We start from the raw sequence: 21,243 nt of genomic DNA, 5'->3' as shown, positions 1-21,243 counted from the left end.
TAACAAAAGAAGGGAGCTCTTACAATAGTAGTAGATGCATTAGAAGTGCAGCTAACAGCTCTTTATTTTTGCTTTGTCACCCTGAGTGGGACGGGTATGCCCAGGCGTGGGTCCCGGCCTGCTGGGCCTAGAGACCCAAGCTACTCCTCACTGATGAGGCCCAACAAGACCGAAACATGTTTGGGATGCTTGTGGTCTAGCGACGCCTCTAAAAAAAAAAAAAAAAGTCCACCCATGAAACGCTGCTTAGAGAAGACTGCATACCACGCTGGAACCCTGTCCGTAAAGCCCAGAGGAAGGAGGTTGTGAGTTGCATGGGAGCAGGTAAGTGCATGAGGGGCCCCATTGATGCTGTGAGGGATCAGTGGTTGAAGAGAGGTCATATTTGCTGCAGTCGCGGCACCTGATCGTCAGGACAAGGCAGGAGAAAGGGGGGGCAGGAAAACGGTGCATGCAGCGATTCGGTGAGGGGGTAACCCTCCCCCCATGGGAGACAAATGGAGGACTGGACATGCAGGGGAGGGTGATGGAGTTACATGTCATGTGAGGTTCACAGGATGAATCCCACTCCAAGGCAGTGTAAAAAGGCCATCCTCAATTTTATTTTTTACAGGTGCCTCCAACAGGTGGTCTAAATACCCCAAACCTAGCTAGACAACTCAAAAAGCAAAGCAATAAACATTTCTTTACAAAATAATTCAATGTACGGGGGTAACTTTGGAGAAGGGAAACCAAAATTAATTCAAAGCATCACTTGAAGGTTTGTACACAGCAGAACCCTGCAAAACAATTGGACTATATAGATAGTCTCAAACTCAGGTAATTACTGGAGAAGCGTGGAGAGGTACTGGAGGAGCCAATCATTAAAAAGGAAGTTATAAAGGCTATTTAAAGTCTAAAACAACATATGTCTTAGCCCAGATCGAATCAGAAGGACCTTTTAAAAAAACAATTTGCTTTGGTGCAGAGGCAGCACTTAACCCTCCTGAGTCATTTTCATGCAACAGCAAAAGATTCAGACATGATGGAGGAGGTCCACATTACTCTAATACCCATTGACTGAAAAGGAACACATTTCTCAGCATATAGGCCCATTGAATTAATTAAGGTTAATTCTAAAATAGATAAAAAGTGTTGCCCACCTGACTGAAAAATAGCTACCTACTTTAAAAAGGACTTGGGGTCAGTCAGGCTTCATACCTCAAAAAACACACCTTTGATAATGCAAGGAAATGTTTTGCATAGACTATTAAGTACAAAGATCACCAGTTGGCGCTAGACAAATGCATCCCTTAAATTTTTCAACAGGACAAGTCCAAGAGATTGATGTAATAATCGTTCATGATGCTTGCTCCTTGCCCACAGGTCAACTTTGAATCACCCGCTAAAAATGATGAAACCCCCTGGAAGAACGTTCGCTTGTTATGACAGGACTGAAACAGTTGGGATTGTTAGCCAACAGAGAGATGTCAACAATTTTGTGGACTATATTTGCTATGTATTGTTCAAATGGTGGACATCATTTAGTTATGTGCTTTTATATGGTAATGTAATTTTTGCTAGGAACACTGGTGAAGGTGAGAACGTGGCAGGTTAGTAATTAATAGGTAATTGAGCGGATTAGCATTTTTTAGTCAAATTCTAATGTCTTTTGATGTGTCTGGAGGACTTGGGCAAAGGCTGTTGCACCCAGGGCATCCCCTGCATTATACCCAGACCCTTCATTCTGTTTGAAGACGCTGCTCTCCATTCATCATATTTTTTATTGTTGTACATTCTTCATTTGCTTTGTACCAACATGCAAACTTTGCACTCTTTACAAAACAATCATTTGAAATCTCAGAGAATACTTCTGGTATAAATCATACGCAAATGCATTGCTCTACTGCAATGGGTCTTCAGTGTTCACGCTGTAAGTGTCCTTTAACTGTCACAAACGGCTTGTAAAGAGTCAAAAGGAGGACACAATGTAAGCACAACAAAGAGGAACAGTTTCTGGTGGCACAGCTAAAGGCAACTTGCTGTCCTACAAACGCTACCTCAAAGCGCGTCCAGGAGGCACTTTTTTTGCCAACCTAATCGTCTCCCTGGCCATTGACACTTTCAGAGTGGTTTAGTTTTGGAACATAGGGAGTGGCATAAAAGAATAGAAAAGGAGATTGATGATGTTCCTGAATAAGGACTCTGTGTAGCCCGAAATGCATTGGACTGTTCATTGAAACTTATTTACAAACTTTGTGTAATGACAAATAGTGCTACAATTAGCTACATAAATTGTTAGAATAAGAATCAGTGGACAATTGTTTTCCACTTACGAAACACTGAGGAAAGCTTTCTTGGTCACAGATCAAATTACTTTATATACCGTACAATTGCGTGTGCGGTTTTTGTTGCTGTCCACATGCCCTTCTTTGAATTATTTAAAATTGTATATCAAGAATACGAAACTATGGTGGTGCCCTTTTCTCCATATTTTAGTTGTCCCAGAAACGCAACCACGCATAATTCAGCTGCATCGTACAACAATGCTGTGCAATGCAGTTATATGCGTTATTTGCGTAAGAAAGCATTGATGTATGTTTCCACTTTACATTCAGTTTAGTTCAGTTGCATTACATGATTATATACTTGACAAAGAATGGTCATTAATGACAAAACTGCTGAAAATCATGGAGCACATACCCTATATGAACAACTGCTTTGCTTAAAGAGAGGTTCCAACAGTTCTACTGGAGTAGGTCCTTTGTAGTCTTTGTCATCTTCCTAGCAGATACAAAAAACATGAAACTGTTAAATTATTAACCTCAAGAGTCGACAACAAATACAAGTTATAAGTGAGGTAATGTAACCACAAATGCTGTAACGAAAAGAAGATGTTATTTAATCTTCCTCTGGAATGAACACACTACAACATCGCCACTACACATTATCTGCAGAGATCACAGTATTACAGCAAAATCTTTGTTCAGCATTACAGGTGATAAAATGGCAGATACAATTATAAAAGCACAGCAAAAAAACACCCACGATGGTAGTGGTAAGGATGCCAGTCCTCTTTGCTCACTTTTGTGAGCCCTCTGATGAATCTGATGATGTCATCTCTACCTTCCCTGGGGTAGTTTCTCCCCATGTGTCCAGGGGACAGCAGCCGCTCCTGAGCCAGACCTGGGGACGGCTTTATGAGGGAAGACCACCTGGTGGGATGCGACCCTCAGGAGAATAAAACAACATCATTTGAAGAAAGTCAAATACCCCCATTCTTTTTAGGTATGCTCCCCTCCATTACCCATGCCCTGCTGGAATATTGTAACACTCTCCCTCAACCACTTGCTAGGTCTACTTCAGGCATTCCCCAATATCACACAGGGAACAGTGTATCACACCTGATCTGAGGAAGAGGCAAGGAGTATAGATGACCACTCACGGTGAGTTCCAACATCAGCTTCCTCAAAATCACACAAGAAACAGCATGGTAAAAACTGAGGTGAGAAAGAAGGGACGGAGCAACGAAGATGACTAAGACCGATAAACCAGCACAGCGGTCTAGTCTTTGGAAGTTGTTCAATCATGCCAGCAAATTTAAATCTGCCACAGCTGACAGACAGCAGGGAGGGCTGCAGAAGCGGATATGTGCCGCGACCTGTGCTGACACCGGTCCGATCGCCGAGAGGAAACACGCCATGGGAATCCATACGGTGGAGAGGAGAATCCAGAATGCAGAAAGCCCGCCACCCGAGAACGTGAGGCAGCGGAACTGAGCACAGTAGAGAAAAACACAGCAAGGGCACAGCGGCTAACGGGACGCACACTGAGCCAACAAATTGAAAGAAAAAGAAGCAAAGAAATGCGAGAGACACTTAAAGTACACATTAAGCCCAGGGAAGACTGACGGGTTACTGAGTGCCTGAAAGCGTGTGCTGTTTCATAAAAGTAACACAAGAGATGCAAAGTGAAGCCTGTGAAGAGTAACACATTTGTGAACCAAGCTGAGCCCATATTGCAGAAGAAAAAGCGAAGTAAAAGTGAATGGTCTTGGAAAAAGGTCAGAGACCCAATGTGTGAGAGAAGAAGCGAATATTGAAAAACTTTAGCAAACAAGGCTCCACAAGCCAACATTGTGCAAATATCATTTCAAGGATAACAGGAAAAGTAACTGCATACAAGTCCTGGCAGGAGAGTATACAAGGCAAAGCGAAGTGCTCAAAAGTAATTGCATAAAGGTCCTGGCAGGAGAGTATACGAGGCAAAGCTAAGTATTTGAAAGAAACCGGGAGACAAGTGTTTGAAAGACTGTATAGAAGACCTTGTAGGAGAGCATACCAGGCAAAGTCAAGTGTGTGTAATAAGTTCCAATAAGAGGAGACCCTCAAGGAATATCCATGCCCTTGAGAGTTTAAATTGTTATAAATGTGGAAAAGAGCCTGGCAGGGGAGTATACAGGTGACTTGCAAGTCTGGGACACACACCCAAATTGTAATACAGTTAAAAGAGAATCCCAAGGAGGAACCATGCCCTTAGGATGTTTAACTGTCTTTAACTGTCTTGAATGTGAAGAGAAAACTGGGCAAGGGATCCATTTCCCAAAGTACTGTAAACACACCAGGAGGAGGGAGTTGATCTTCTTGGGTTACAAGAAATGTGGTTATTCTTTGCTTGAACTTTTTGCATTGGTAAAACGGAATCTGGGGAAGGGAGCCATTCTGTGGAACTGTGAACATTGTGCACTTGGAAAGTTTTGTTTGAATTTCTACCTTTGTTTTTTGGATTTGAACATATGTGCACTTTGAAAACCAGAGACCATATTCTTTGCACCTTAGAGTTAGTTTTGGTGTGTGAGGGCACAGGATAGGATTTTGGACACAAGACATTTTTGCTTTGGACATCTTGACAAAGGACAGACCCCCTGTGTTTTGGTTGAGGTATGGAAATACCTCCTAGATTAGGGTTAGTGAGCCATTTTCCAACCCCCTTTTGATTTAATAAAGGGTTTTAACCATAAATCATGAGTCCTCTGTGTACGCGTCTCATTCCTGGATCCGTACTCCCCTCCACATTTTGTTGTCTTTTATGGTGCTCTGACTGACATTTAGGAAGCCTGAGCGACCACAAATGGTAGGAGCTACTGCCAAGGGGACCCAAGTACTTGAGTATTCTTTCACAAAAGCTCTCTTAAATTGTCATAGCTATTCCTACCCATGATGAAGCCCGTCTGATTCTGATGAATTAATTTCGGATTCATCATAACCGCAAAAATTTTAGCTAAAGGTTTGATATCAGTATTCAAAGGGGAAATTGATCTCCAATTACCACATATCAATTGGCTCTTATCCGGCTTGGGGATCACTGATATTATTGCTGCTCGCATGAAATCAACCACTTGTTCAGTGGTAATGATCTCTCTGAAGTGATCTGCCAAGAATGGTTCAAGCAAGGAGCAAAATGTCATGTAAAATTCAATTGGGAAACCGTTGGGTCCTGGGCACTTTCCAGGGGCTAAGAGATTCATAGTGTCTGTAATCTCCTACACTGTTATTTCCCTGTCCAAGGAGAGCATATCATCATTACATAGTTTCGGAATTGGGGACTGGCCTAGGAATCTTGTAATTTCCTCCACTCCTATATTTCCCTCATCACAATATAAGGACGCATAGAACTTCCTAAAAGCCTCACAAATGTCCTGGTTTCTCTTTAAGGGCAATCCATTATCTTCTGTCATGGATAACACCTGTCTCCCAGATTCCATGCCTCTCAATCTATTAGCCAGTAGAGCACCTGCGCTTTCACCATGCTCCCAGAACGCTTGTCTAGTGTAGAATACATCTTTTTCCGCCTTTGCTTGTATTATACTGTCCAGAGCGGCTTTGGTTCTCAACATAGCGGACAGAGAAACACTAGATAGGGAGTTATTATAAACGTCCATACTGCACTTATAAATAGATTCTGCTTTAATATACTCAGTCTCAATTTTCTTTTTTTTGTACGAGACATAACTAATTATTCTGCCAAATAAATACGCCTTCAAGGCGTCCCAAATGACTCCCAAATTGTTAACTGAGCCTACGTTGTCCCTTATAACGAATGTAATCTCTGAACTCATTTGCTTGACAAAGTCTTCGTCAGACAGCAGCCTTGTGTCAAATCTCCATTGTCTACTATTCCTCACCTCTCCCAGAGACTTACTCAACTCTAGAAAGGCGCACACATGATCTGGGATCACAATTTCTCCCATCCTTGAAGAATTCACAGTACCGAAAAGATCTTTAATCACTAAGAAATAATCGATCCGAGAGGATGTGTTATGTGGAATAGAACAAAAACTATACAGTCTCTTGCGTGGGTTTGCATCAAGCGATACATCATGCATGTCCCAGAACTGCATAAATTGTAAAAGGCTCTTCCTAGCATTCTCCTCTGCGTAAGGCCGTGATAACTCCGATTTATCTAATACCTTATCTAAGGCAGTGTTAAAATCCCCACCTATCGGGAATTGCGCCGTCTCTCATATTCATCAGGATGTCGTCTAGTCTACTTAAAAAAAATAGGATTGTCCAATATTTGGGGCGTAAATATGAATGATTATCAAACGAAAATATTCTCCACTAACAATTTTAGCGCTACAAATCTAGCCTCAGAGTCAATTTCTACCCTGTCCAGAGAGAGCTTTAAATTTCTTCTAAACAGGATAGATACACCCTTTGAATTACTAGCAAAAGTACTTGAGTATTCTTTCACAAAAACAGAGTTCAAAATGTACTCTGCCCTGTCCTGTTGAAGAGGAGTCTCTTGAAGCAGAAAAACATCAGGCTTGTTTCTAGTAACAAAATTAAGAACCTTTTTTCTCTTTATCGGATTGTTAATTCCCTTTACATTCCAGCTCACTATCTTCAAATACTCAGCCATTCAGATAGGTGAAAGGAAAGAAGATAACAAACGCAATGCTGGGCTAAGGCATCCCACAGATGTTCTATGGGATTTACCCCATTGGAGACTTGGTCCCCTAGAAACGTAGTAACAAAAGAAAAAGACCAATCGGCTATACTTTTTTTTTTATATATATATTTACAAAAAAGAAAGTAGATCAGAATAAGTAGATACCAGAACATGACAAAAGGGCAGCAAAAAGATTGCTGCTCTGCTCTGCCTCATATTTGATCAACATTGTTTTACAAAATCTTAAAATTGTAAAGTCAATTCAAGTGTCATGTCACCAAAATAGTAATGTATCAAAGCGCCTGTAAAAAAATGCAAAACGGATTAAGTAGCTCCGTGGGCAATCCCAAAGAACGACTGAGTTAACTCTCACCCTCCCTTCCTTGTTCTCACTGAAACATCTATGTTCCATGCCGATGTCAAATAAGAGGAGCGAATATCAGTTGGTCCAAAGGGTGTCTAACAATCAGAACACATTACAGATTCCTTAACAGCATTAATACACCTAATCCAAAATATGAAATATATATTATATATATAAGCCAAATTTGAGTGGTTCTAAAGATACTGTAGAGGATTGTTGTCTAGAGTCACGCATCACTATTTCGAATGCAGATTTCAACGATATTCGGGGGGGGGGGGTACAAAATCAAAAATTCAGCACTTTCCAAGTATATTTTACATCAGGTTGTGGTGCCTAATGTATGAGAGCGCCTTCCACTCCTCTACCAAATCCAAACAGCTGTGGAATTCTGTTTACTAATTTGCAAGTACAACCCCCGCAGGAGGGAGACACCCTACTATGAATCCAAAGCATGTGACAGACAGCGCACCACTCGAGGATGCAAGTGTTTAAAACATATTACAGATTCAACAAGTTAGAACAGGACTCACTACACTTTCCCTCCCGCTCTTTCAAACCTGAAGCTGCAGAGACACCTCTGTGGAGTACACCAATGCACACATCACTCTAAGGACAAGCCCCTGCCTGTTGGAGAAGTCATCAAGCAATGGACAACCCCATGTCCAGAGCGCTTAGGTTCCTGGACTAATATACCCCCGCAGTTATAAGACCAGGTCAAGTTAAAGACCCCGGGAGCTGTCCCTCCTCGCCCTTTTCCCAAACTTGACCCTTAAAGCACCCACAGAGGAACTATATTTATTCCATGTATTGCTGTGGGGAACTCTCAACCATACAACATGCCCGTGAAGAATGCCTACACTACATGCTGGACTTCAAGGAACTAGGCAACCCACACTCATTTCTGACATCAGGCTCTAGTCACCAATAGAGGCATCAGGTCCCACCACCTCACCACAAGAACCAGATGCGTGTGCCTCCATGCAACAATCCAACCACCACTCCATCTGAGATATCCGTCACCGCAATTCCACCATAACCCGTCACCAAACACAATCCCTCGTCACTATCAAGCAGAGACAGCCCTGTTGCATGAACGTGCAGTACTGCTTACTTAGAGGGTACATATGACACCAGTGACAATCTCATATGCCCATCTTCCCATCTGATTCAACTCAACCTGCAGTCATACACAGTATCCCACCCTCAGATCCAGTCTCAATACTACATGACCTACCTTTTGCTTGCATAAATCCAAGAGGTTCTCTTAGATCCGGGCCCAGTATATGCCCAGACAAGTTCCTTTTTGTTTCCCCCATTCAGCTCTATAGTAAAGTGAACTTCGCCTGAAACAGTTTGCATATATTATATCAGGTTCAGAAGCTCCTCTCATATCCGTTGCATCCTCATGCAAAAGACCTTGCAGGCCCACATCATTGGAGTGATCTGTCCACATGCCCGCTAGGCCATTCCCACACATTTGTAAAATGCATTACTCTATACTGAACGTGCTTTATAAACATCCAGGAACAATGGAAGTACTTAGTCTACAAGGCATAACAAAACAAATATCATATGGATGCAGGTTCAGATCTAAACACGTATGCGAAAAAACAAAAAAACAACAAAAAATATCCGAAAACAAAATGTCACGTTATTCTTTGCTAGCTTGTTCAAGGTACAGTATAAGTTCTCGCCATCGTGGAGGTCATAACGGGTGCTCTGTATTACAGTTAACACGTTTTAAGGCAAGCTTGAACGTGCTCATATCCGATGTGTAGGTAAAGGTCCAGTTACTTTCAGGGAACCATCAAAGGGATCAACCACCAGAGTTTGTTCAAGAAGCTGGGTTGGTTGGATTGAAACTGTAGATTCCACATTATTCTCTGGAAAAGGAGTTTAACAGACCTGGCGTCCCAATAAACATTGGTCTTCCCACAACCCTCTGCCGCATGAATACAACTATAGCGTGTCAAGGCCTGCATCTGTTTCCTCACAGCATTACCCCCATGTTGATATGGCACAGAGCTTATACTCACAGAGGTTTAGCAGTTTAGCCAATATTTGCATGGCAAGAGATAAAGCAAGACGGCAAGGGTGTCATCTGCGCATGTGGATATGCTCAACACTCACCAGCATGCATTTTCACTCTGCGAAACTGCGCAGCAGTTTCTCTCGGAACAACGCACTGTCTGCATTCTGTCCACACAATGAGTGCAGACCTCGCAATTTCCCCATGACTCAGTGACGTCCGGTCGCTCACCAGCCACATGCCGATACCGTAAAATGATCCACAATTCTCTGCGGCATTACATGAACATTCGGGTTGGAAGCATAGAAGCTAAGACGTTAGAGGAATGGCCATATACGAATCATCCAAGGCTCATGTCAGGGAAGACTTTCAACTGTGTTTTTGTAACGGCAACAAACTTCAAAAAATAACAAATGATGCAACATTTTTTAACACAGAAAAAGACGCATGAAAGCAAACAAAAAGTACAAATTCTTTCTGTAAGCAGATGTCAATTTTTTGATTTGGCAAGGGAGGTTTTCCTTTTCTTCCCCCATTAGGAGTGCTTAAAAAGCTCATTGCCTTACAGTGATCATTAAAGGTGCGAGTTGTCCCATCCACAAAAACCTTGTAGATACCTGGGTAAATCTATAGTGGACAAGGTGCTTATCTTGCTCGTCATTTTGAGTCCATAAGAGTTTCCTCTGAGCAGCAATATCTTTGCTATAATCATTAAAAAACATTATTTTATGGTCGTTCCACTTCAGATCACCTATCTCCCTTGCCTTTTTGAGCAGAAGTTTCTTGGTGGGAAATCTGAGGAGTTTCACAAGAACATCCCTAGACGGTTGCCCCGGTGCGAGTTTAGGAGCTAAAGTACGGTGTGACGTTTCAATTTCCAAATTTCTCCAGGTTGCAATTGTAGATTCAGTAATTTAGGCAAGATTTTTTGTAAACATTCAACAGGGCGTCCATTTCCTGTACCTTCAGTAAAAGCAGTTATTCTCAGGTTTGATCGCCTAGAGTAATTTTCTTGCTGGGAGATCTTTTTCTGAGCAGCATCCAGGCGCAAGGTCAGTTGGGAGACCCTTTCCTCCAGAGTATGAAGGCGATCGTCCGAGTCAGACTCTAGTTTCCAAACCTTCCGTCCTCTTTTTAACCAGGGCTTGTTCCTTCTTCATCTCCAAAACAGTCTGCTTAATTTTTCCAATGGCTAATACAACACCATCAATAGTTTTGGTCAAATAATCTTCTGCAGATTGACCCTCAGCTCCACAGGCATTCAGGGAGTCTTGCTCAACTCTCTTGGATAGTTGAGCAGTTCTTTCATGAGGCTCAGGAGATTCACCCCACCCCGCTTAGATCTTCTAGAGGAAGATGGGCCCGCCATCTCAACTGTAGCTGGGTCTGACATTCTCAGGATCTCAGGCAGCCATCTCCTTCAACTGACAGTTCTAAAATCCACAGATTTAAAAGCTCTTTGAACAACTCTTGTTCTCCTGGGGCCTAAAAAGGATTGAAACCAGTTGGCTGCTGATCTTGAGCAGCCTCCCACCTCCATTAGCCTGTCTGCCATCCTATCATGATTCACGAGATCAAAAGCGGCAGACAGGTATAACAACATGAACACTGCCACTTTCCCTTTGTCAACAATGCAGGTCAATAAGGATTTGACATCCACCAGTGCAGTTTCTGTACCGTGGCGTTTTTGAAAACCCGGCTGTCTGGGAGATAAAGGGAGATAAAGGGCCCTTCTCCTCAACAAACACATCATACTGAATGCAAGCTACTTTGTCAATAATCTGGAGAAGAAAGAGAAAGTTAGTAATAGGGCAATAGTTTGCTCGTTCATGTGGATCCAAGCGGTCCTTTTTCAGCAGGGATCCAGGCTTCTCTAATACACTCTGGGACTATGCCCTGCTGAAAAGAGAGGTTTACAAAGGATTTAACTGCAGGCAGCAAAAAATTGGAGAATTGTTTTTCGAATGGTGCATAAATGCGTGCTCGGTGGTTTGGGTTATCTGATTTGAATTAAATGTCAACGCTATGCACCAAGAACTTTTGTCAACTCTTGGAATTTGATAATGAAGTAGAGCAGGCGATGACTATAGCTCAGCATCATTTGGGATGCTGAAACTGATGGCACCGCCTCTCTCCTGACCAGAAAGAACTGTATCCGATGCTCCTTTTATTTTTAATTTTTTACCCAGCACATCAGCAGGACTCTTTCTTGGCTATGCATGGCTTTGCAACTCTGAGTACTTGCCTGTGCTGCAGGACATCTAAAGGAAATTTAAAAGCATAAATAAAAGCAACAAAAAAAAAGAAATCGTGCCTGCATCCTCCCGTCGCCCCGGTGTGGGGTGAATGTTAACTCTCCTGGATCCTTTTCCCCCATGACTCATCTGTACACTGGGACCTAGCTACTGTGCCCCTTGCGTGGAGACACCCAACAAAGTTCTCGATTGCACTTTCTTTCAAACACAACCTAGGACCACTGGCAAAGATAAAACATGTTTCATCATGCTGGGTGTTGTTGGAGAGCACAGGTTAATTCGATTAAAGGGCTGTTCTAGCTGGTCCCTCTCTTAGTGTCTCATGGGCTCCCTCCACCCTAATACAGGCTTCTCTATTGCTCAGATCGTGGTGACCACTATTGATTGGCAACCCCTACTGACTAAAATAGCCTCTCTAACATAGGAGGTGTTAAAAGGCCCACAGACTCGTCTGTTTCCTCTCCCTCCTTCCAGGAGTTTCTAGGGATACACTGCTCTAGTGTTCACACGATATTGGTCTTAAAGATGCTTCAAGGGAATTCCAAGATGGCAGCCAGACAGTGAGGTAGTTTGCGTAGCAGCTCTGTCCCCCCAAGACACCTAACAGCAGGGCACCAGAAGCGGGGAACGCAAAAGGCAGCAGGGTGCTACGGTGACGGGCAGGGGAGGGTCAGCCACCGGCAGATACACAAAACCGGAGCGGACCAGCTCTAGCCACGCACATTGATATGCACTGTGCTGCACCCGAGGTGACAGCGGCCATCCCCCCATCCAGCAGCCGTATAAGGTCACAGTACAGGAGAAGAGTGGGCGACCCGATCCAGATACCCCCTCCGGGACTGCACACGAATCCACAGACCCGTACCACCACTGCGTCGCACTCTGCCCAGCCAGGTGGGAAAGAAGGGGAGCGCAACACGATAGTTGCCCCCTACCTCCACAGCAACAGCACAGTTCAGGCGGCAGGCACCCCCCACTAACACTCAAGCACACAGGTCTCATGCCGGGCGGTGGGACAGGGGCCGCCCACCCCCACCCGCCCCTATGCGGCAATGAGACACAGCACTGGAGCCCAGGAAGACGGGTGGACCCAGCCGGTAAAACACTCAAGCACAGCACGGCAGGCCAGGCTGCCCGGCACGGATTCAAACAACTCGGAGCCCCCGCCACCTCTGCAGACACCCCCATATGGTGGGACAGGGCAGGAACAACAGTCAGGAGCCCCACTACCACTGTAGGCGTACCCACACAGCAGATCAAGGTTGGATCGCCGGACCATAACACAAAGTCCACCCAGGGGGCACACACCAGCAACATTAGCAGCAGGTGGCAACCCGGAGAGCATAGTCTTGCTCACGGGAGAACAGGAGAGTGGCAGGGGGTCACCACGCTGCCGCCCCCTCCTCAGCAAAACTAATCAAGCACAAGAACCCAGGAGATCCAGCAAACACCCCCAGGAATCGCGCAGCGAATGGAGGGGACCCTAAGCAGCGCAAAAGTGCTCAGGCACCAGGATTCCAAGTAGAAGGCCCAAGTGATTCCCCCCCCCACGCACCCTCAGCGTGTGCACACAACTCATTCAGGGCAGCACCCGGGAGCACATCTTCGTGCCGGTGCTCCACAGGGCCATCACCACTAAACACGCTCCGAATGATGCCCCCACCACTGCGCCAAACCACACAACATTCCTCGGAGGAGGAAACAAGCAGGCACAAGTAAGAGACTACCCAAACTGGACCACAACCCCAACTCTGGGGCGAACACTCCCGGAGCCAGCCAGGCCTCACTCAAGACCCAACCAATAGCCTGGGCGGGTACACATCCCAGCACACCACAAGACATCCCCCATTTTGCTAAAGAACTATAACGGTGAAAGACTAACACCCACAGGGTAAATCAGATTCCGGGAAATAAAGGGAAAAACTACAGGCAATTGAGCGTCAACGACAGCAGGTCGTGACAGCCCTATGCAACGCTGCTGGTCAAGGGACCCGGAAACCCCAGACAACCACTACAAAGCACAAGGGCTCCCGAGCATTCCAGAGAGTGAAACAGACATGTCCCTCCTCCCCTCCAAAATGGCCTCCTCAAAAGCTGACATTCAGGCCTACTTCCAAGAAGTTCAATATAAGCTCACCACCAAGTTTGCATCATTCATGTGGGAGACGAAACAATCGATCTCAGACATCCGGAAGGACATAACGGCCCTGGAAGAGAGGACAGACACCACAGAGAGAGCCTTGCAGGAAGTAGTCGAGAACACATGCTCGATGGACAGGTCCCACAGGTCAAACATCTGCATCCAAAACCTCCCGGAATCTATATGAGACGCAGACCTCAAATCTACGGCCACACAATATTTGTGGACCTCCTGGGCTCAGAAAGAACAGGGGAAATCCCCTGTGACAGAATCCACAGGGCGGGGCCCAAATGATAGGAACCAGGGGCACGAGCAAGGTATGTGGTAGCCGCACTGACATGATACCCCCAAAAAGAAGCCATACTCCGTGCAGCCCACCCAGCAGAACCCATAATGTTCAATAGAGTTGAAATCCACCTATACCCAGACTTGGCACAGCTCCAGGCCAAGCAAATCCAATACAAATTGACATTTCCCTTTGCGCTACTCTTCCAATGGGAAGGCAGCCAACGCAGGATAACAACATGGGAGGAGGGATACAGCTTCTACACATAGAAGACGAACGCCCTTCAGTGAGGAGTTCACCACGGCTCTCCCAACGTCCCAAGCAATGGGAATGGTCACAAGTACAGTCACATCGTAGGCAACTCCGTGCAGGCCCACAACACCCGAACACCCACAAAAACAATGGCAGAACGAACACGCCCCCAACCATGAACTGGGGTCCCCCTTTAATCAGATAAACAGCCCAACCCATACGCATACAGGGTCGGAGGCTACTGCTAGCCAAGACTTGGAATCACGATAGGAGCGTTAGAAAGCCCCTCAAGTTGGTCCTGCCAATTTTTACGAGTCCATCTGCCAGGAACTGGGCCCGGGAGCCACGTAGGTAATGTGACCCACACCAGGACAAGGGGAAGGGGCAAGTTATCAGGGGGCTCAAGTTGAGGTCAAGCCGCCAAGTTAGTTCACCCCGGGACAGTCATCGGGAGGCAAAGCATGTATACACAACGTAAGGTTCAAGCTTCTATCATTTAATATAAGATGGGCTGAATCTCCCCGGTGACGAAAAAAAAGCTGGAAAGGCTGCTCACACACCACACTCCAGACATAGTGACGTTCCAAGAAACACACAAAAAAAACGATAACCATCACCTAAAACTCAGGTGACACATGTAGATCCTACAAGCAAGAGCACAGGTCGACAAAGAGGGGAGATCCCTATTCACCATGATTTGTATAGATACATATACTTCGACACTAGCAACGATCTACGGCCCAAATAAGGGGCAGGACCATTCCTGAGGGCGGTTTTCTCAGAACTAACTTTCAGCCAGACGGAGATCCTGGTAACAGGGGACTTCAACATAGCCTTGGAGCCCCAGAGAGATAGTAAGGCAAGATATACCCAACACCAAGCCCCCCCAATAGCCCTTAAAACAAAAATAGACAAACCTGGCACTTCAAGATGCATGGATAGCGACAAAAGGGTCAGAATCGGGGTACATCTTCTACTCCCATGTGCACCTCCTTCACCCGCATAGACTACAGCTGGGCCTCCATCACACTTCTGGGAAAGATCACAGGCAGATCACCTCCTTTCCCTCCCCTTTCCCTCCACTATTTGGAAATCCCCAGTTTTCCACAGGGTTGGAGAAGGGGGCCTTCAAGAAATGGAAAGGGGCGGGGTGCACAAAAATTTGAGACATGGTCCAAGGAACAGACATTAAACCTTTTACTCAGTGCAAAGCAGAGCTTGTCCGAGCAGAAAACAACAGGATGCAATACCGCCAACTCTGTCATTGGCTAATGAACCCAAGCATACGAGAAGCCACAACCCGCCCCCTCATATTCCTCGAGAAATACATAACCACAGACTGAGTGGAAAAATGCCTAATCCCCAACATATACTAACTGAGGCAAGCAGCGGACCCGAAGGCGAACCCAAAATATATGGCCAAAATGGGGAGACACACTGGGGGAACCTATCCTAGAGGAGGACTGGGAACAACTATGGAAGGTCATCCCCAAACTCACCCAAGCCATCCAGATAAGGGAATTCCGGTACAAGACAAGACAATGATCCATTGGCACTACACCCCATTACTAAAGCAACAGATATACCCCCATGAGAACCCAGGAGTGCTGGCGGGAATACAGAGGGAAAGGAGACTGGCTCCATATCTGGTGGGGCTGCCGAAACTAAGGGAATACTGGGAAACAGTTAATAAACATATGTAAACACTATCGGGGCGCAGGAGTGCAGAGGCCCCAAGGAAAGCTTATTATGTATTGGTGGACAAATCGACAGATCATGGGAGAAACACAAGCAGAAAGCATATGTGATCCCATCTATGGCAGCCCTGCTAGTCACAGCGCAAAGATGGAAATCCAGAGACCCCCCCCAGCAGAACAAGATTGGATAGCAAAAGTATGTAACTTTGTGTCCCTAGAGTGGATGACGGACTCCATACAGGGGAGACAAGCCAAATTCACCATGGAATGGGAAACCGTGCTGGATTTCCTACACAATGATTTCCGAGAGGAGCACTGCCCCCACAGACTTCGTATACTGGGCATAGAGTGAAGCACCTGCAAAGGAAGACTGTCCGGGTAGAAGGGAGGAGGGTAGGGTGGTGACAGGACATATTTAAGTTACATTCCCTTGTTTAATTATACGTTTTTCTGTAACCAAAAAACCTAATAAAAAAGTTTTGAAAATAAATATGCTTAAAGATGGTGCCTGTGTTTCTACAAACACTCCCCCATTCACTCTTCTCTCTGATCTGGTATTGTTATCCGATACCCCTCCTTTCTACATCCACTAGTACTTTCCCACCTTCTACTCAAACCTACTCCCTCCGGTGTTCCTTCTCCCACTCTCTTCTCCTCCTACCGGCTTCCTCCTCTATTCCTACTATCTTCTCACAATCCTCTCCCACCTAGCTTTCACACTTCCCTTTCTCCACTGATGCACTTGCGTTTACCTTCCAGCTACCACGCCACAAATCTCTCCATCACTCTACCGCTCATTGCCACCCTCTCCCTGTACTGTACTACTCTCACCACCTTCCACACTCTCCCCTTACCCTTCCACTTTCTTCGACTACACTGTCACAATCTCTTGCACAAACACCACCTGCACTCCGACCCAGCTTCTTCACACAATCTTCAGCATTCCACTCCACCTTCTGGTCACTCGGTCCACCTCCACACCTCCTGACCTTAGCCAAACACCCCACACACTCTGTGGTTCCCACAGGTCTTTAATACCCAGGTCTTCCTGTGTTTTATCTTCCTTCCCCTTCCTCATTGGTTGTGTACTCCAACTGACTGGAGCATAATCTGAGGCTTTCTTTCCCCGCCCTTCCCCCCCCTCCCCCAAGTGGTGGGCCGCTGTAGTGAAATTCTACAAAAAAACCCTCTTAGCCTCCACCCCTTCGGATACATAGCAATTCAACCAGTCTCTGAATCTCTGCTGAATGTCAGTGGTTTGTTTGTTCCAGGCTGCAGTTGAGTATGACTTGCTTTCTTAGATACAGGCTGGGATGCTAGCGTCTACATGAGAGTCATGTATTTTCTCCATCAGTCTGCCGGGCTTCTTTGTTCACCTAAAAGGTAGCCATGCCTCGTAAAGAGGGAACCATAAGCGGCATAAAAGTAGGTATTAAAAAAAAAAAAAGGTAAAATCAACAAGCCCTACTAAAACCACCAGCGAGAAGACATACATTACATACAAGAACACCAAAATAACAACATTTCAAACGACAATTCAAGATTTAGCATTCAATGGTCCCAATGCGATATGCCCCTGGTGAAATGCACCCTATAAAAAAGGTATCATGTAACAATTTATAATGTATGTAACCAATCAGTCCATTCTATGGAGGACACAGTCTCTCTCAGATAGGTGTTCCGAAATTCTTAACAGTTTTTCAGATTTTTAAAGACATATCCTTTTTCATAAAAACCCAATGTTTTCGACTCAATGCACATTAGGCGAGTGTTCTTCGGGGGTGAAAACAGTTCAAGGACCACACTGTTGTGTAATTTAAAGTGGGTCAAAGGGGAAGAAAAGAAAACAGAAAAAAAAGAATTAAGTTACCGAGGTACTTTTAGTAATGAATTTATAAAGTAAGGTCTAAAACAAATCAGTAATGAAGTGAGAAACTATAATTTGTTACCTTATTATGTTTGACTGTGCTCAACTCTTTCTAGAGTTAGAGCTATTCAGAAAATGGAAAACGTGTTGCGTGTATGCACAAAAGATCTACTGTTTCGATGGCCAGTAAGGAACCTAGAATGGGTTTGTAGTTTTTCCTGGGGAAAAATCATTTCTGGCATCTGTAAGTGGTTTCAACCCAGCACTCCAACTAAGTCAATGCCTAGCATGAGATGCCCAGCTGGAACCCTTAATTAATATATTTTTATGTCAAAAGTTCTTTTATTTGTGGACGATGTACCCTTATTTAACGCCCCTCTCTTTGAATCCCCCCGGTCTCACTGAACCAAGAAGTAGGTTTGTTTTTCAAAGTTAAAAGATTTATTTGATGAATTGAACAATATATAGATCACACTTTTATGAATATGAACAATATCTAAATATCACACTATTTCTACAATGATCAGCAATGGGTAATATGACAATAATCAATAATCTCTTTAATCAATAGGAGTATGGGTGAGAAGAATAATGTAGCAGAGAATAACTGTGTGGGCTCAATGAAATGCAATATGAAATTAATGCAGCACAGAAATAAAACTTGATATGAATTCAATCAAAGACAATGTAATCACTCTTTCCTCCTGTTACTACTCAATCTCCCCTAATATGCAATATGAAGAGATGGAATGAGGGAAAAACAGGTTTCAGGAATATACACACTCAACAATGCAGTTACAATCCCAATTCCTCCAGCAAGTTTAGAGAACAGGAATGATTTAAACAGGTCAAATTCTTTTGAATGCGATTTGAAATGAATGGGAAAAATGCTAAATATTGATATTAATTTGCTAAATGGGATTCATAACTAGTGGGAGTCGCTTTGAATAGGTTCAGGTAGACACTAACAATGATTGTTTGAATGACTGATAGATGGGAAACTGAATTCAGAAGTTGAATGCAAGAAATAGCTGTTTTATATGGGATGAAAATGAGCCAAATGCAAAATCGGGGCAAACTTTTCAGCGTGCGAGAAATGCGACTACAGAAAAACTATAAGGAGTTGGAATGCGTTTCTTAGTTCGTTTGAAAGCTGAGGATGTTATCTTCAATTTGACACTTACATTTCGTTCCTAGCATGTACGGTTCGATTTTTCTCAAAAAGAGTCGAGATTTTACAAATGGGAGATGTGCTTTTGAATTACAAACAAGGATTGACTTTACACTAAGTCTATGAAGCCACAAGCTACACGACAGCGCACCCACCAGACCAGTGGCGCCACCGGTTGATTGGGCCTGCCGAGACGCTTGCCTTTCTTCAAAAATATGTAAGCGCAAAGATGATTTATCACTACAATTATCACAGAATTATATGGATGAGAGAAGCATTCAGGATGGACAAAAGAGATTCTACAATGCAGTTCTGGATATGTTGGAATGGGTTGGATAGGATTACTTAAAACTAAGAGATTGGCTATGGACAGTCCTATGCTAAATACTCACAACTATGGGTTTAGAATGGGCCGTCAAGATCTGGTCAAAGGGTTTGGACTGGAATTCGCTCGCCACCGGACAGGATTCAAGCGCTTGGTTCTGCACACAGAAAGGCACTCTGGTCTCTGTGCTGCATCTGGTTCTGGATCTGACGGGTTGGTTCTGGGTTACAGCTCTGCTCTACCGGTTTGGATCTCTGGGTTCTAGCAAGGGTTCTTGGCCAGAAGCAGCAAAACGGCACAGCCAGGCTGTTGAATTTCTTGTTCCCCTTGGAAGTTTGGGGTTAAAATCAGGTTGCAAGATTTTAAAGGCCAGCTGAGAAGAGTTCAGCTTTAGAATGGGGCCTTCTGCTTCAGGGTTCTGGAGTCTGATCTGGGTTCTGGAGTCTGGAACTGGATTCTTCCTGCAGGGCGCTTCGCCAGTAGATCAGTTGATGAGTGAATGTGTGTCTCTGTGCCCTCAACAGTCCCTATTTATGTATTTCCCAAGGTGGTGGGTAGGCTGATTATACTATACCCAACCCTCTAAGAATGCGATAGGTCAGAGAATTCCCTCTCCCTTGATTTGAGAAGCAACCAGAGTGTCACGATGTGTCATAGTGACACTGTTTATGGTCCAGAGAAAAACCCACCCCTTTGTTTCTACCCAGAAAATCTATTTTTCATAAAAAAGCATATTTATAATATCCCCAACTTACTAATACTTCATATTTTCATTAAAGATTAAATAAGGCACGTATCTGTCAAAGTCCCATCTTCTGGAGAGTTTTGGTTCACAAATGACAGTTTTTCACGCTTTTGGTTGTTACCCATTGTCGGATCTGTACACATTTTTCTACATACATGCACATAACATCTGGGCATACTCCTGTAAGTTTTCATATTCCTAGCATAATCACAATAGCTACAATATCAACATTTCCGTGGTTCAGTCTCTGAATATCGCACAGATTCCAGAGTAGTTTTAAACTGTCAACGACATTTTCATTTTAATAAGCTCTAAATTCCATATTTCTAGCAGTTCAGCACAATTTTCTTTAAGTCTTTTTCACAAACATAGTTTCTTCAGTTCCCAATCCACATTTTCAGTCTAACCCCGCCTCTAAGGCTTGGCTGAGCCAGAGATGCAACCTGAGCTTGTTCCTGCCAGCAGCTGGTTTCTATTGACACCCGAATTAACATTTTCTTTTCAGTCAAGGGAGTCCTTTGTTTCCTAGCAGAGCAACAGGCCAAAGTCCCCCTCCCAGTTCCTTTCACACACCCCGGCCAGTTTCTCAGCAGAGCAGGGGAGGAAGATTCCTTTGTTCGGTAGAAGGTGTGGAATGTCTTTGAAGCTCAGTGTGGCTAACTTTACTCACTTTTAAAACAGTGTTTAAATAGTCTTGTCCTAAAATACAAATTACATTTTTACAAATATATCCACAAATCTCTTAATTCCAGCCTTTTTAAAATATAGTTTTGAATTGTATCCACCTCTATTGCTTTTGATAGGAGTTCTTTTCCATACTTAGATCTTAATGTAGAAGTTTAAAATGACAGGTTAAGTAAAAGCCAGCTTCTGACACAGGCGAGTGACGGTACTGCGCCCATTTTTAATATATTTTTCCAAGCAAGCATCTTTCAATATGGATTTTCTTCTGATAAATGTACTTCTGATGACATTGTACTTAGGTGGATTCTTGAAGTAAAGTGATGTTTAACACCCAACAAGCAGGTTGGATCTTTTGTGAGGTTTGGGAACCATGATTTTTGCAAATTTAACAGCCAAGAAAAAACAGATTTTCAAGCAGCTCTGTTTCTCTTGCAATGCACGACTGCTTTTTCAAGTAGTTTCTTTTTCCTCTGTGGGCTGCCAAATGATAGATTTTGG

General features: G+C 44.2%; 1 protein-coding gene across 1 annotated transcript in view; it reads right to left on the bottom strand.

Annotated features, from left to right (window-relative positions):
- Window positions 1-21,243, bottom strand: part of ERLEC1 (endoplasmic reticulum lectin 1) — a 1,019,547-nt gene that overhangs the window by 849,891 nt on the left and 148,413 nt on the right. Inside the window, exon 3 of the mRNA XM_069608229.1 lies at window positions 2,683-2,763. Coding sequence (XP_069464330.1) covers window positions 2,683-2,763 — 81 coding nt within the window. The remainder of the gene's footprint in view (window positions 1-2,682; window positions 2,764-21,243) is intronic.

Source organism: Ambystoma mexicanum, chromosome 4q (genome assembly GCF_040938575.1).
Source record: "Ambystoma mexicanum isolate Mex_15411 chromosome 4q, UKY_AmexF1_1, whole genome shotgun sequence".
Lineage (NCBI taxonomy): Eukaryota > Metazoa > Chordata > Amphibia > Caudata > Ambystomatidae > Ambystoma > Ambystoma mexicanum.
This window is presented reverse-complemented; position numbering and strand designations above follow the sequence as displayed.